At 48.0% G+C, this 14790-nt stretch overlaps 1 protein-coding gene across 2 annotated transcripts in view; it reads right to left on the reverse strand.

Moving 5' to 3' along the window:
- ASB6 (ankyrin repeat and SOCS box containing 6) overlaps positions 1-14790 on the reverse strand; it is a 31701-nt gene that overhangs the window by 7253 nt on the left and 9658 nt on the right. For both annotated transcript variants that reach the window (XM_060251107.1, XM_060251106.1), the window contains exons 3-4: positions 13452-13633; positions 6371-6477 (exon numbers count right to left, since the gene is read on the reverse strand). In XM_060251107.1, coding sequence (XP_060107090.1) covers positions 6371-6477; positions 13452-13633 — 289 coding nt within the window. The remainder of the gene's footprint in view (positions 1-6370; positions 6478-13451; positions 13634-14790) is intronic.

The following is a 14790-nucleotide window of genomic DNA, read 5'->3' on the forward strand; positions in this document are numbered from 1 at the left end:
CAGAGGTTGGTGGTGATGACGGATGCAAGTCTGTTGAGATAGGTAGCACATTTCCAAGGTCAGATGACTCAGGAGACCTGGTTTCCCCCAGAGTAGGATAAAGCATAAACTTCTGGAACTGAGTACTATCAGGTTGGCACTGATGCGGTTCAAGAACATTCAGAAGGGACATCATGTTTTGGTCCAGATGGACAGCCAAAGCTTATGTCCACAAGTACTGGGGAGGGCCTCATGTCCAGACTTTGCACATAGGCAACTGATCCATTGGGCAGAGCACCATCTTCATTCCCCAAAAGCTATTCATGCAGTGATCAGAACAACTTGGTAGTTGTCTGGCTGAGTTGACAAATGGTAGAGCAAACATAATGGATGATCAACTGAAAAGTCTTTCTACAGGAGTGTCAGAAATTCAGGACACCAAGAGTGAACCTCTTGGTTATAGAGGACAATCTTCATCTGAAACTATTCATGTCCAGTTTACAGAATCAAAAGGCAGTAGCACAGACCCACTGAACAAAGATTGGTCAAGGGGTCTTCTGTATGCCTTTCCACCACTTCAGATTATCCAGAAACTGTTCTTGTAGATTACAGAACAAGGAGCAGAGATCATAGTAATTGCTTCCTTCTTGCTCAGAAGGGTCCAGTTCAGACCCTCCGCAGTAGACTCTTAGAGACTTCTGATGTAGGAGGACCTGTAGTGCAGGGGGTGGTGTATCATACCCAGCTGCAGATATTCAGCCTCACTAACTAGATGTTGAGAGGCAACAACTAGATAGCATTGGTACCACTCAAGTGGTCACACTATGTTAGCCCCCCACAGAGTCTCTGCCAATAGTGTATATAGCAACACTTGGAAGGTCCTTTCAGTCTCGGATGTAGATAAAGGTTAGATCCACTGGCAGCACAATGAGTTACATGGTGGCCTTTTTAATAGACTGCTCTAGAGAAAAGCCTTAGTTCCACTACCCTGATAAGACAGGGGGTGGCTATTTTAGTCATCAGGTGTTGGTGGCTCGCAGGGTGGAGTTTTGGCTCGCAGGACTCTGCAGCTTAGCGTATTGGTTGTGTGACGCCCAGCACTGGTGGTTATTCCTAAAGTTAATTCCCTTTTCACAGATCAGAACCCGTAATTTCACCTTCATTCTGCTATAACCCATTACTTGATAGAACGAAAGAGTGGCGCTGTTTGAATGTTCTTGGGTTCTATGTCCTGCCCAAACAGGAACAATCCACTCAGATCCACTGAGGTCTTGCTTCTCTCCTTTAGGACAGCATCTTTAGGGAAGCCGTTCACAGCTTCAACCATACATTGGTGGTTGAGGGGCTGTATCAGGCAGGCCTACAAAGTTGAAAATTTAGATCCTCCCCAAAGTTTTACAGCTCACCCATTGAGGGGAGTGGCCACCCTGGTGACCTGTAGTTCCTTTCCTTCACTGGAAGTTATTTGTAAGGCAGCCACGTGGAAGTTAATTCATTCCTTCACCAGGCATTACTGGATAGATAAGATGGCCTCAGCAGAGGTTGCTTTCAGTAGCATGCTGTCTGCCTGGGGAAACTGCTAAACCCGCCCTGGGATGCACCGCTTTGTTATGTCCCAGCAGTAAGGACTGACCCACTACCAGGACCACCGGAGAACAGAAGCTTTGTTTCACTAACCGTGAAGCTTCTTTCTCGGTGGTCCTGGAGTGGGTCAGCCCTACCCACCCGTTGACGGGGGGCAGCTTCCAGGTGTGGACGTTTTGCTCAAGATCTATCTAGGTTCAGACAGATCATTATGCTGCGTTTCCCCCCCTGCAAGTTGCTTCTTCCTGAGAGCAGGGTCCTCTGTTTTTTTCTGGGTTCCTTTTAGAGCTCCCCTAATGTAGGTCTTTGAATACAGAGGGCTAGTCTGATGTTGGAAAACCTTTAAAGGGGGGGGGGGGTATGTTTTTTCCTTCCCTGTTTTAAATAGTGGAGATGGGAGGCGAGGCTTGGATGTGACTGGGAAACCAGGGGAGAAGCCCCACCCCTCCAGGATCAAGTTTGAGCCGGCCCTATCCGGGAAGAGGAGGAGCTACATTCCCAGCTGTAAGGACTGACCCACTCCAGGACCACCGAGAAAGAAGCTTCATGGTAAGTGAAACAAAGCTTCCGTTTTTCTTCTAATCAGGATGTGGTTCTTTGAAATGTCTTCCAGTCAAAGGATATGCTGGTAAGCTCAAGCCTACACGTAAAAATTAGCCCCTGACCTCCTCCAGGGCGCCTGTTGCTCAGATTGCAGGTGCTCCGTGCTTCTCTCAGCATTTGGGCCTCCCTGCTGCCTGATTTCCCCTGCCCTCCAAGAACAAGCTTATCGTAAGAGCCCTGCAGGATCAGACCAGTAGTCCAGCCTCCTGCCTCACACAGCAGCCAACCGACAGGGCACAGAGGGCATAGGCCTTCCTCTGATGTTGCCTCTTGGCTCTGGGATCCAGAGGATCAGTGCCTCTTGAGTATGGGGGTTCCCCTCAGCCGCCTCGGCTGGTAGCCATTGACAGACTGCTCCTCCATGAATCTATTCGATCCCCTTTGAAAGCTGTCTATTCCTGTGGCCATCACGACATCCTGTGGCAGCGAGTTCCACATTTTAATCGCTCTCTGTGTAAAATAGTATTTCGTCTGTCCTAAATCTGCTGCCCATCAGTTTCATTGGGTGCCTTCGAGTTCAGTCACTGTGCCACCCATGAAAGCAGAAAACCGGGCTACGCCACCGACAAGCGCAGTATCTTTACCTGCTCAGGTGGAAAAAGACGACTTTGTTGCAGAGCCCTCAGCTCCCAACTCTCAGCGTGCCCCCCTGTACTATTCCTGTCCATAGGGCCAGCTAGACTTCCCTTTCACTTACAGAGGATGGACTGCAAACTTTCCCGGAGCAGGTTTGTTCCCTCAACTGTTCGTGCTAACACAGCCAAACTGGTAGTCCCAGAATGCGACCAGTTTGCAGTATACAAGCATACATTATTTGTATGCCATATTATGCTTGCGTGCAGGTGCTTCATGAACGTTCCACTCAGGGGTGCAATTCTAGCAGGATCTCCTTTGCATATTAGGCCACACCCCCCGGATGTAGCCAATCCTCCAAGAGCTTACAAGGCTCTTTTCTGTAAGCTCCAGGAGGACCGGCTACATCAGGGGTGTGTGGCCTAATATGCAAAGCAGCTCCTGCTAGAATTGCACCCCTGGTTCCACTCCTTGCGGCTCAAAGACAACAAGCTTATTCTGGAGCCAGGACGCTGAGGGCGGTGAGACGGTCACTTTGTAAAGCAGGAAAACAAAACACATTTATTGGTAGTAGAATGCAGCAAGAGTCTAGTAGCAGAATGCAGCAAGAGTCTAGTAGCACTTTAAAGACTAACACTGATGGCGGGGGAGGAGCTTCAGACGCAGCTAGAAAGAAGTCACTTCTGAAGAAGTGAGCCGCGACTTGTGAAAGTTCATCTCCTGCCACAACATTTGCTAGTCGAAGGTGCTCCTGGAGTGTCGCTCTTTTCCACTGCAACAGACAGACCTGCATTTTGGGGTTTTTTTACTTTTAAAAAAATATTTATATTTTTAATGAAAGACTGATTCTGACGACCACAGTGTCACAGTAAATACTGTCCAAAGCCAAAATTTGTTTGCAAACATAACAGAATTCAAAAGGAGTTAATAAAGCTATATACTCAAAATTTACATACAGTGGTAGGTGTTAATGAAATAAACAACAATATGTTATAGAGGGATATTCTTAAAAATAAATCCAAGTACTATACACTGCATTGCTCGGTAAGACATCCTGTTGGGTGAGAAAAGCAACAGCTGGATACCATGGAGTTATAATTTTTTTTCTCATGCTAACGATGATGTGGAGTAATGACAACCAAAAGCTAATTTACAGTAAATAAAGTATTCCCAGATGTTATTGTACCAACTTTGGAGTGAAGGTAAATATGCATCTTTCCACTTTTTTGCTAGTAGGGTTTTGGCAACAGAAAATAATAAAACAACCATTTCTTTTTTATGTCTGTCTACCTTTTTAACATTCCAGTGATTCAATAATATGGTCTCTGGAACCCTAGGGGTGCTTCCTGAAAGCATGAATTGTGTTTTGTCTTTACCTTGTTGATATCCTGCCTTTCCCCCCAATAGGAGGATCCAAAAGGAAATCACATACTTTTCCTCCCTGCCACTTTATCCTCACAGAAAGGGAGGCCAGGTTGGGTGTTTGCGACCAGACAAGATCACCCAGCCAGCTTCTGGGGGCAGGGTGGAAATTCAAACCCAGGTCTCTCAGATACCAGCCTGACACTCTGACCACTACGCCACACTGTTCCTCCTCTACAACCCTTCTTCCCCCAACACACAGGCCTCTTCAGCACCAGTGCTGGAAAGGCAGATCTCCCTATTCCGGGGCTGCCACAAGGACACTGGCTTATCTCACTGCTTCTACCGTAAGATCATGCTGATGGAACAGAATCTCAAGGTACACCCTAGACTGGCAGTGACCTTCCAAATTTATTTTTTATTTTATTTATTTTATTTTGCAGATTTATAGGCCGCCCTTTCCCATAGCGGGCGGCTTCCGACGTAATAAAACAATCAAAAACAGTTTAAAACAATTAAAACAGTTTAAACGGTTAAAACAATTTAAAATTAAAGCGATTAAGCCACCGCTCACATTAAGGCGGCATGGATGGTGTGGACAGGTCAGTGCAGGCGGGCCAGTTTAGATGGTAAGGACATCCGTCCGCCACAGCCATAGACCTGGCGGAACAGCTCCGTCTTACAGGCCCTCTGGAATGATAACAAATCCGGGAGGACCCGAACCTCCGTAGGGAGCTATCCCCGGGCCAAAAGAAGCCCGCCTAAAATCCACCAGGGATAGGGCCTTCTCTGTTATGGCCCCTACATGGTGGAATCAACTGCCGGAGGAGGTGAGGGCCCTGCGGGACCTTGTTCAGTTCCGCAGGGCCTGCAAGACAACCCTCTTCCGGCTAGCCCACACCTAACTGATGAGAAACTAAACGTAGCTTACCAGACTCCTGTTATATATTCTGCTGTGATGTTTAATGTTTTTAATGTTTTAAATGTTTTAAAGGTTTTTAATGCTTATATATTTAAATGTTAGTCTAATTTTATGTTGACTCTCTGTTGTGAGCCGCCCTGAGCCACTTTGTGGGAAGGGTGGGATAAATCCTAAATAAATAAATCGCACCAGGTCGGGGCCTGGTCGAGGCAAGCCGGACATCCCTTGGTCCAGGGATGGTCAGAAGCTGGTGACAGACCAATCGTAGTGATACCCCCAGAAGAGCCACAAGCAGAGGCCCAACGCCCAAGCCTCTCTACGACTGGCATTCAGCGTATACCACTCCTGAACATGGAGGTTCCACTTAGCCATTAGAATTAATTGTCAGCAGGGTGTAGTAGTTAAAACGCCACACTAGGATCTGGGGACCCAGGTTCAAATCTCCACTTGGCCATGGAAGGTTGCTGGGTGACCTTGGGCCAGTCACACTGTCTCGATCTAACCTACCCCGCAGGGTGGTTGTGAGGATGAAATGGAGAAGAGAGTGAGGTAAGCAGCTTTGGGTCCCACTGGGGAGAACGGGAAACTATAAATAAACCTAATTAATTAAATTCGTCCTCTGTTGAGTCTTAGTAAGAACCCCGTGGTGCAGAGGGTGAAAGCTGCAGTCCTAAGCTCTGCTCATGACCTGAGTTCGATCCCTGGTGGGAGCTGGGTTTTCAGGTAGCTGGCTTGAGGTTGACTCAGCCTTCCATCCTTCCAAGGGTGGTAAAATGAGTACCCAGCTTGCTGCGGGGGAAAATGTAGATGACTGGGGAAGGCAATGGCAAACCACCCCGTAAAAAGTCTGCCATGAAAACGTTGTGAAAGCAATGTCACCCCAGAGTCAGAAACGACTGGTGCTTGCACAGGGGACCTTTCCTTTCCTGAGTCTTGCTCTCCACAAATTTGTCCTTTTTGTTTTGTTCTAAACTTTTATTTTACAACATTTTTTCAAAATAAACTAAAATTTAATAATAATATTATATATAGCCAGAAATGTACAACTAGGTAAGGCAGACAAATTCAGAAGCAATACACAACAGTATGTCGTTTTTAAAGCCATCCAAGATTGTGGCAGTGAGTTCCACAAGCAACGCACGGGCTGTGCAAATAAGTGATGCCTTTTGTCTGCCATCAATCTACTATTTACCCTTGAACTTCTGACTGAGAGGAAGCAAGCAGGATTCCAAAAACGCCCCATCACAGACACGGACCTGAGCATGAGAACCCTGACCAGAGACTATTTGTGACCCTCCCCCCAACCCCGCAAAGTCAGCAGGCCCCCAGTCCTGGTACGCAACCTACCCTGTCCCTCCGATTAATGTCCGCCCCTCTCTGCACCAGGAGCTCCACCATGTCCGGCTGGTTCCGCAGCACTGCGATATGCAGGGCTGTGTAATACGTGACTGGATCTTAAAATCAGAGAGAGAGAATTAAAAGTCTGTTTTAGGCAGACTTCAGCAATACCCTTAATACCAGACCTCTCCCTGGGCAAAAAAACCGAGCACTGGCACCAGACAGAACTGTCCTCTCAAGAAGAACAGCACAAAGATATTCAGTCTCAGCAAATCCAGCAAGGTAGCATCTTTACAAAAAAAAAAAAAAATCACAGTCTTTCCCGAATCATAATCCACTTCATCAGTTGCATGAAGTGTTTGTACTCCGGTGCCAGACATATAGATGTACATGGGTGCAGATAGGGGAAGGAGAATATTATGTTGTTATAAACCAAAAGGCTCAGTAATCTGAGATGCTGCTGTGTGACATATATCACAGAACATGGATCTTATTCAGGGAGGAAACGGTCTGGTCAGATGGGGTAGGGGGCTTCTAAAACTGCATGAATTTGTGATCGATTTGCAAATGTTTACTTTGGAACAGTTACTTTTTTATTATTTAGCTATTTACTTCAAACATTTTTATCCCACCTTTCCACCCAGTTACGGCCTCTTCCAGGCAGCGCACAATTAAAAAGACAATAAAACCAACTTTTCAAAATCCGTATACACACGTAAGTCAAAATGGCAATGAAAACATAAACAGGAAGCAGGGTTAGTAAGGGAATGCCAAATTAAACAAAAAGCCTCCAACGATCCTGCTTCAGGTTGGCACAACCTCCCTGGGATCCATTGGAAGCACAAGACAGAACTAAAGGTCATCCACATACCGGTGACAGCCCAGCCCAGATCTTCAGCTGACTTCACTCAGATGTTTAACATAGAGCATAGGGGACAAGACAGAAACTTGAAGGACCCCAGAGGCTAAGGAGCTGAGCAGCAGGTCCCCAACACCATCTTCTGAGACCAAAACAACCACAAGACAGTGCCTCCCGGTCTCAAAAGTCGGCTCAGAATGATACAGTTGAAGCTGCTGCGACATCAAGCAGCACATGTCATCCACCAGAGTGACCAAGGCTGTTTCAGTACTATAACCAGGCTTGGAGCCAGACTGTAAAGGATTCAAACTCTCTAGAAGGGCTTTCTGCATCCTCATTTTCCTTGTTTGTGTATTCCTGTTCCTTCAGGGTTCCCTCACCGCCCCACCTCCGTTCCACACATTTTGCTCCCTCTAGTGGTCGACCCGATATTACATCACTGTATGTTCAGCATAAAGAGCCCTGTGGTGCAGAGTGGTAAGTTGTAGTATTGCAGTCCAAGCTCTGCTCATGACCTGAGTTCGATCCCGGAGGAAGGTGGGTTCAGGTAGCCAGCTCAAGGTTGACTCAACCTTCCATTCCTCTGAGGTCGGTAAAATGAGTACCCAGCTTGCTTGGTGTAAGGTGTAGATGATTGGGGAAGGCAATGGCGAACCATCCCATGGAAAGTCTGCAGTGAAAACGTCATGATGCAATGTTACCCCAGAGTCGGAAATGACTGGTGCTTGCACAGGGGACTACCTTGACCTTTATGTTCGGCATAAAAATCTGCATTTTAAATCTGCGGGGAGGTATGCCAGACATAAAAGGATATAATATCAGATCCACCACTAGAGGGCGCAAAACACGTGTGAAACACAAATCCCCCTGCCACTGAAGCAATGGGAACACACAAATGAGGAACATTTGTGGAAAGCCTAAATTCTTCTATTTAATATATTGTATTTTGTTTCTGTTGTATGATTGTACATGGAGTACCGTATTACAGATAGCCAGTGCGTCGGGATTTCCATCTATCATGAGAACTTGTGCACAGTCTCAGTGCTGGCTGGCTAGGCAGGCACTATTCGGACTACTATTAAACAGCTGCCAGGCTGCAGGAGGCACCATTCCAACCAGGGCCAGGGGCAGCTAACTCTTTCCTCATGGGCTTGTGCATTTGCATTTATTTCTACCCAATTCTTCTCCTCCATTGGGATTCAGAGTGGCTCAGGACATCGTTCTCCCCCTCTCCCATTTCTCCACAACTCTGTGCACCGGCCAGGCTGAGAGTCTGTGATTGCCCCAAGGCCAACCCAGTGAGCGTCAGTGATGGAAGTGGGGATTTAAACCCAGCTCTCCCAGGGTCTTAAGTCCACCATTCAGCTATGGAGAACCAGTTTGGTGTGGTGGTTAAGTGTGCGGACTCTTATCTGGGAGAACCGGGTTTAATTCTCCACTCCTCCGCTTGCACCTGCTGGAATGGCCTTGGGTCAGCCATAGCTCTGGCAGAGGTTGTCCTTGAAAGGGCAGCTGCTGTGAGAGTCCTCTCAGCCCCACCCAACTCACAGGGTGTCTGTTGTGAGGGAGGAAAGTAAAGGAGATTGTGAGCCGCTCTGAGACTCTTCGGAGTGGAGGGCGGGATATAAATCCAATATCTTCATCTACCTCACAGGGTGTCTGTTGTGGGGGGGTGGAAGGAAAGGAGCTTGTGAGCCGCTCTGAGACTCTTCGGAGTGGAGGGCGGGATATAAATCCAATATCTTCATCTACCTCACAGGGTGTCTGTTGTGGGGGGGGTGGAGGGAAAGGAGATTGTGAGCTGCTCTGAGACTCTTCGGAGTGAAGGGCGGGATATAAATCCAATATCTTCATCTACCTCTCAGGGTGTCTGTTGTGGGGGAAGAAGGGAAAGGAGATCATGAGCCGCTCTGAGACTCTTCGGAGTGGAGGGCGGGATATAAATCCAATATCTTCATCTACCTCACAGGGTGTCTGTTGTGGGGAAGGAAGGGAAAGGAGATTGTAAGCCGCTCTGAGACTCTTTGGAGTGGAGGGCGGGATATAAATCCAATATCTTCATCTACCTCACAGGGTGTCTGTTGTGGGGGCTTGGAGGGAAAGGAGATTGTGAGCCGCTCTAAGACTCTTTGGAGTGAAGGGCGGGATATAAATCCAAGATATTCATCTATCTCACAGGGTGTCTGTTGTGGGGGAGGAAGGGAAAGGAGATTGTGAGCCGCTGAGACTCTTTGGAGCGGAGGGCGGGATATAAATCCAATATCTTCATCTACCTCACAGGGTGTCTGTTGTGGGGGAGGAAGGGAAAGGAGATTGTGAGCCGCTCTGAGACTCTTCCGAGTGCAGGGCGGGATATAAATCCAATATCTTTATCTACCTCACAGGGTGTCTGTTGTGGGGGAGGAAGGGAAAGGAGATGGTGAGCCACTCTGAGACTCTTCAGAGTGGAGGGTGGGATATAAATCCAATATCTTCATCTACCTCTCAGGGTGTCTGTTGTGGGGGAGGAAGGGAAAGGAGATTGTGAGCTGCTCTGAGACTCTTTGGAGTGGAGGGCGGGATATAAATCCAATATCTTCATCTACCTCACAGGGTGTCTGTTGTGGGGGAGGAAGGGAAAGGAGATTGTGAGCTGCTCTGAGACTCTTTGGAGTGGAGGGCGGGATATAAATCCAATATCTTCATCTACCTCACAGGGTGTCTGTTGTGGGGGAGGAAGGGAAAGGAGATTGTGAGCCGCTCTGAGACTCTTCGGAGTGCAGGGCGGGATATAAATCCAATATCTTTATCTACCTCACAGGGTGTCTGTTGTGGGGGAGGAAGGGAAAGGAGATGGTGAGCCACTCTGAGACTCTTCAGAGTGGAGGGTGGGATATAAATCCAATATCTTCATTTACCTCTCAGGGTGTCTGTTGTGGGGGCTTGGAGGGAAAGGAGATTGTGAGCCGCTCTGAGACTCTTCGGAGTGGAGGGCGGGATATAAATCCAATATATTCATCTATCTCACAGGGTGTCTGTTGTGGGGGAGGAAGGGAAGGAGATTGTGAGCCGCTCTGAGACTCTTTGGAGCGGAGGGCGGGATATAAATCCAATATCTTCATCTACCTCACAGGGTGTCTGTTGTGGGGGAGGAAGGGAAAGGAGATTGTGAGCTGCTCTGAGACTCTTCGGAGTGCAGGGCGGGATATAAATCCAATATCTTTATCTACCTCACAGGGTGTCTGTTGTGGGGGAGGAAGGGAAAGGAGATGGTGAGCCACTCTGAGACTCTTCAGAGTGGAGGGCGGGATATAAATCCAATATCTTCATCTACCTCTCAGGGTGTCTGTTGTGGGGGAGGAAGGGAAAGGAGATCATGAGCCGCTCTGAGACTCTTTGGAGTGGAGGGCGGGATATAAATCCAATATCTTCATCTACCTCACAGGGTGTCTGTTGTGGGGGAGGAAGGGAAGGGAGATTGTGAGCCGCTCTGAGACTCTTCGGAGTGGAGGGCGGGATATAAATCCAATACCTTCATCTACCTCACAGGGTGTCTGTTGTGGGGGAGGAAGGTAAAGGAGATTGTGAGCCGCTCTGAGCCTCTTTGGAGTGGAGGGCGGGATATAAATCCAATATCTTCATCTACCTCACAGGGTGTCTGTTGTGGGGGAGGAAGGGAAAGGAGATTGTGAGCCGCTCTGAGACTCTTTGGAGTGGAGGGCGGGATATAAATCCAATATCTTCATCTACCTCACAGGGTGTCTGTTGTGGGGGAGGAAGGGAAAGGAGATTGTGAGCCGCTCTGAGACTCTTTGGAGTGGAGGGCGGGATATAAATCCAATACCTTCATCTTCTTCCTGGCCCCATCTAGTGCTTCTATGTAGTGCAGGGAAAACAGCCAACTACAAAGGAGCCAGCCGAGGTTGGAAAAATAGAAGGCGGGGAGTGTTAATGCCTCTCTCTCTTCATTCACTGTGACTCCAATTTTGAGTTTCTTTCTCTAGCGGCTGCTTTGAAAAAAAGAATCCACAAAGCCACCATCTCCCAGCATCCATCTCTAGCTTGACCATCAACCCAATAGGGAGTCTCTGTGTTGCGTGTTTAGTTCATGGGGACTTTTGTTAGGCAGGTGGAAAGACAGCTGATGCCTTACCACTAGACACATCTCCTCTGCAATAGGGGAACCAGCAATAGAGGAAGGATTCCACCCAGTTTCTCCTTATCTGGCACTCCAAGGCCTTCACGCGCGCCATCGAGCCTGCCTTGCCCAGGAGCGGCCATGTTGCTACGGAGACCATCCAGAGGGAACTCTGGGTGATGTCACAAAACTCCGGAGCGCCAACCAAGACAAAAAGCAGGCTTTCTTCAGAGAGCAAGGGCCAGATGAGAGCAACAAAATGCAGAAAGTGCAGTGCAAATCTTGCGCGCCGTGGTAGGTCTGAACAGGGGTGTTCCATAGATGGAACCAGGGCTATTTTTGCAACAGGAGCTCCTTTGCCTACTGGGCCACACACCCCTGATGTAGCCAATCCTTCAAGGGCTTACAGTAGGCCCTGTACAAAGAGCCCTGTAAGCTCTTGGAGGATTGGCCATATCAGCAGGGTGTAGCCCAGGGGTGGCCAAACTGTGGCTCGGGAGCCACGTATGGCTCTTTCACGCATACTGTGTGGCTTTCAAAGCCCACGCTGCCCCATCGGCCAGCTTGGAGAAGAAGGCATTTCTCTCTTTAAATCACTTTTCCAAGCCAAGCCTGCCAGCAGCTTGGAGAATGCATTTAAAGTTAAGTTTCCACCTCTCCCTCCCTCCTCCTTCCCCCATCTACTTGCCTGCCTTCTTTCCTGTCTTGCAGCTCTCAAACATCTGACATTTATTCTATGTGGCTCTTACGTTAAGCAAGTCTGGCCACCCCCTGATGTAGCCTAATATGCAAAGGAGTTCCTGTTACCAAAAAAAAAAAAAAAAAAGATCCCTGGAACTGCAGCAAAAAGGGGAAAGGGGGGGGGGGGAGAATCATCCACAGCTCGCCATTCAGAAAAAAAGTCTCATTTCAAACAAGTCAACCATATTTGCTCCCAATCCCAGACTGTTTTGTTTGCTTTGTCTTCCTTCCCCCCCCCCCACCACAAACCACACATACGATGTCACATTACCCTAGAGCAGGGGTGTTTTTAGAAAGTGGGTGGGGCCAGCGGGGCTTTTGCCCTTTTGTTCTTTCCCAGTATTTTTTATTATTATTATTGTCCCTCCTCTCGCCTGCGTTTGGGCATCCTCCGTGGATGCAGATGTGTCCTTTGTGGAGGCCATTTTGTGGTTCTGCCCACCCCCTTGCATTAGAATTTCCAAAAGGCCTGACAAGATTGGGAAAACCTCCCCCAAAGCTTCTGGTCATCGTTTTGGGGGGGGAAAGCAGAGGATCCAGAAGTGCAGCTCATGAACACAGGAAGCCGCCTGCTACTGAATCAAACCCCTCCTCCAATCCCCCAGTCCTGTCTCCTCAGACTGGCAGCAGCTCTCCAGGGCAAGGGTGTCAAACTCATTTGTTATGAGGGCTGGATCTGACATAAGTGAGACCTTGTTGGACCGGGCCATGTCGGGTTGGGCCGAGCCACGTTGGGCCGGGCCATGTGTGGACCTATTTAAGATTAGGTAGCAGAGATACAAATTTTATAAAGAACACAAACAAAATATTAAAAAAAAAAGAAATTAAAACATGCTTAAAACATTAGCACTCATTGGTCTTAAAGATGGTTTCTTTGTATTTCTCCCATGGGATCCAAGGAAATGGGCAAAGGAAGCTCTGGCTCTTTCCTTCCTTCCCCAGGGGACTGGGGGAGGGGGAGGAGCCTCAGCCAATAGAAGGAAGAAAGGCTTAGCTCAGAAGCTCTGCTGTGCGATTGAGAGAGCCAGGCAAAGCAAGCTCTCCCTCCCCCCTTTCTCCCCATGGGAGGAGCCTCAGCCAATGGAGAAAACAGGTTTTGATCTGGAGCTCCTGTGCAACTGAGCAAGGCTGGCAAAGCAAGCTGTGATGCAGAAGGAAGCAGACGACAGCCAGTTGCTCGAGGAGCCCTCTGGGGGCCTGATTTGGCCCCTGAACTGCATGTTTGACACCCCATCTCTAGGGTCTCAGGCTGAGATCTTCTCCATCACCTCCTGCCTGGTCCCTTCAACTGGAAATGCTGGGGGATTAAACCAGAGACTTTCTGCTTGCCAAGCAAATGCTCTGCCACTGAGCCACACCCCCTCTCCTCCTACCTTCAAAGATGATGTCCGCCCCGTTGCGTAAGAGGGTTTCGGCAGCGTGAGTCAGCCCGAGCTCGGCCACTTTCAGCAGAGCGTAGCTAACTCCTTCCTGGTAGAACAGGGAATGGGCCTCTCTCTCCAGAAGCTCCTGGAGGACCAGCAGTCGGCTGTCGTCTTCAGCCACATCGCTGGGACTTGGGAAAGACAGAAGGACCACAGAAGATTAAAATGGCTGGATAAACTGAGAGAATCAATCCAGACTTATTGAACAGTCATTGACCAGCACAAGATAAAACGTATGACCTATAAATTCAGAAACACGTTCCCGGCTTAGTAAATATACCTCCATTTGCGTATAAAATTCAAAAACACTTACTGAACTTATGAAATGCTCTACATTAATTAGATTAATTTAAAACAATTCCCATATTCTGTCGCCAAGATCATTAAATGAATTTATCCAGCTGTCATTAACTGACGAATCTTATAAGCTGCCGTGAAAAATTTTGCACAGCAAGCTTGTGGCTGATGGATTTTCATCTATAAGCAACAATCGAGTGTGTGTTGATTCTGAGCAACCAGGAAACCTCTTAAGCAAAGGATTGATAAATCTAAGATGCATTTCTTGATAGAAGGGACATCGCAATAAGATATGTTCTGTGGTCTCAATTTCTCAGTGCTACAGGGGCATACGTTTTTCCTTCAGAACATTTTTCTAACACCCCTCTACCACTGCTGAGGGAAAGGCGTGATTTCTAGCAAGTGAGAATGCCCTCCTATGACCAATGTTCCCTCTAAGCTGTGGAGTCCTGTGAGCAAAAATTGTACTTTGTGAGCTACTGGCATTAAAGCTGTGAGCTACTGCATAAATTATTGTGCTCTGGGGCCATCCTTCCTGAGCTGAGACAAAAATGTGTGAGCTGGCTCACGCTAACTCAGCTTAGAGGGAACACAGCCTGTGACTGTCAGGTCTGGGAACTACCTTCAATAATGACTCTTCATGTATTAAGGATAAGTGTTTATTGTAAGATAGCACCGATAACACTGGTTGAGCCAGTGTCAGAACTGGGATACAACAGCAGGTGTGTTAGATATATACATTCACCGTAACCATTGCCAACGCGCCTTTTTTTCTCTGGGCGCGAGATTAATTCAAAAGCAAAAGCTCATACCAAAGAATTCCATTTGTTTCTCACACTCCAAAGCAACGTAGGGAATCACCACCAGATAACACGCTGTAGTCACCTTGAAGGCCAAGCTGAGAAGGAATGAACTGGCCTCCCTCGTGGGGGGCTGAACTTCCGTTTCTTCTAGACAAAGGCAGCATACAGAATAGCAGTGGCGAGGGATC

Source organism: Heteronotia binoei, chromosome 12 (assembly GCF_032191835.1).
Source record: "Heteronotia binoei isolate CCM8104 ecotype False Entrance Well chromosome 12, APGP_CSIRO_Hbin_v1, whole genome shotgun sequence".
NCBI lineage: Eukaryota > Metazoa > Chordata > Lepidosauria > Squamata > Gekkonidae > Heteronotia > Heteronotia binoei.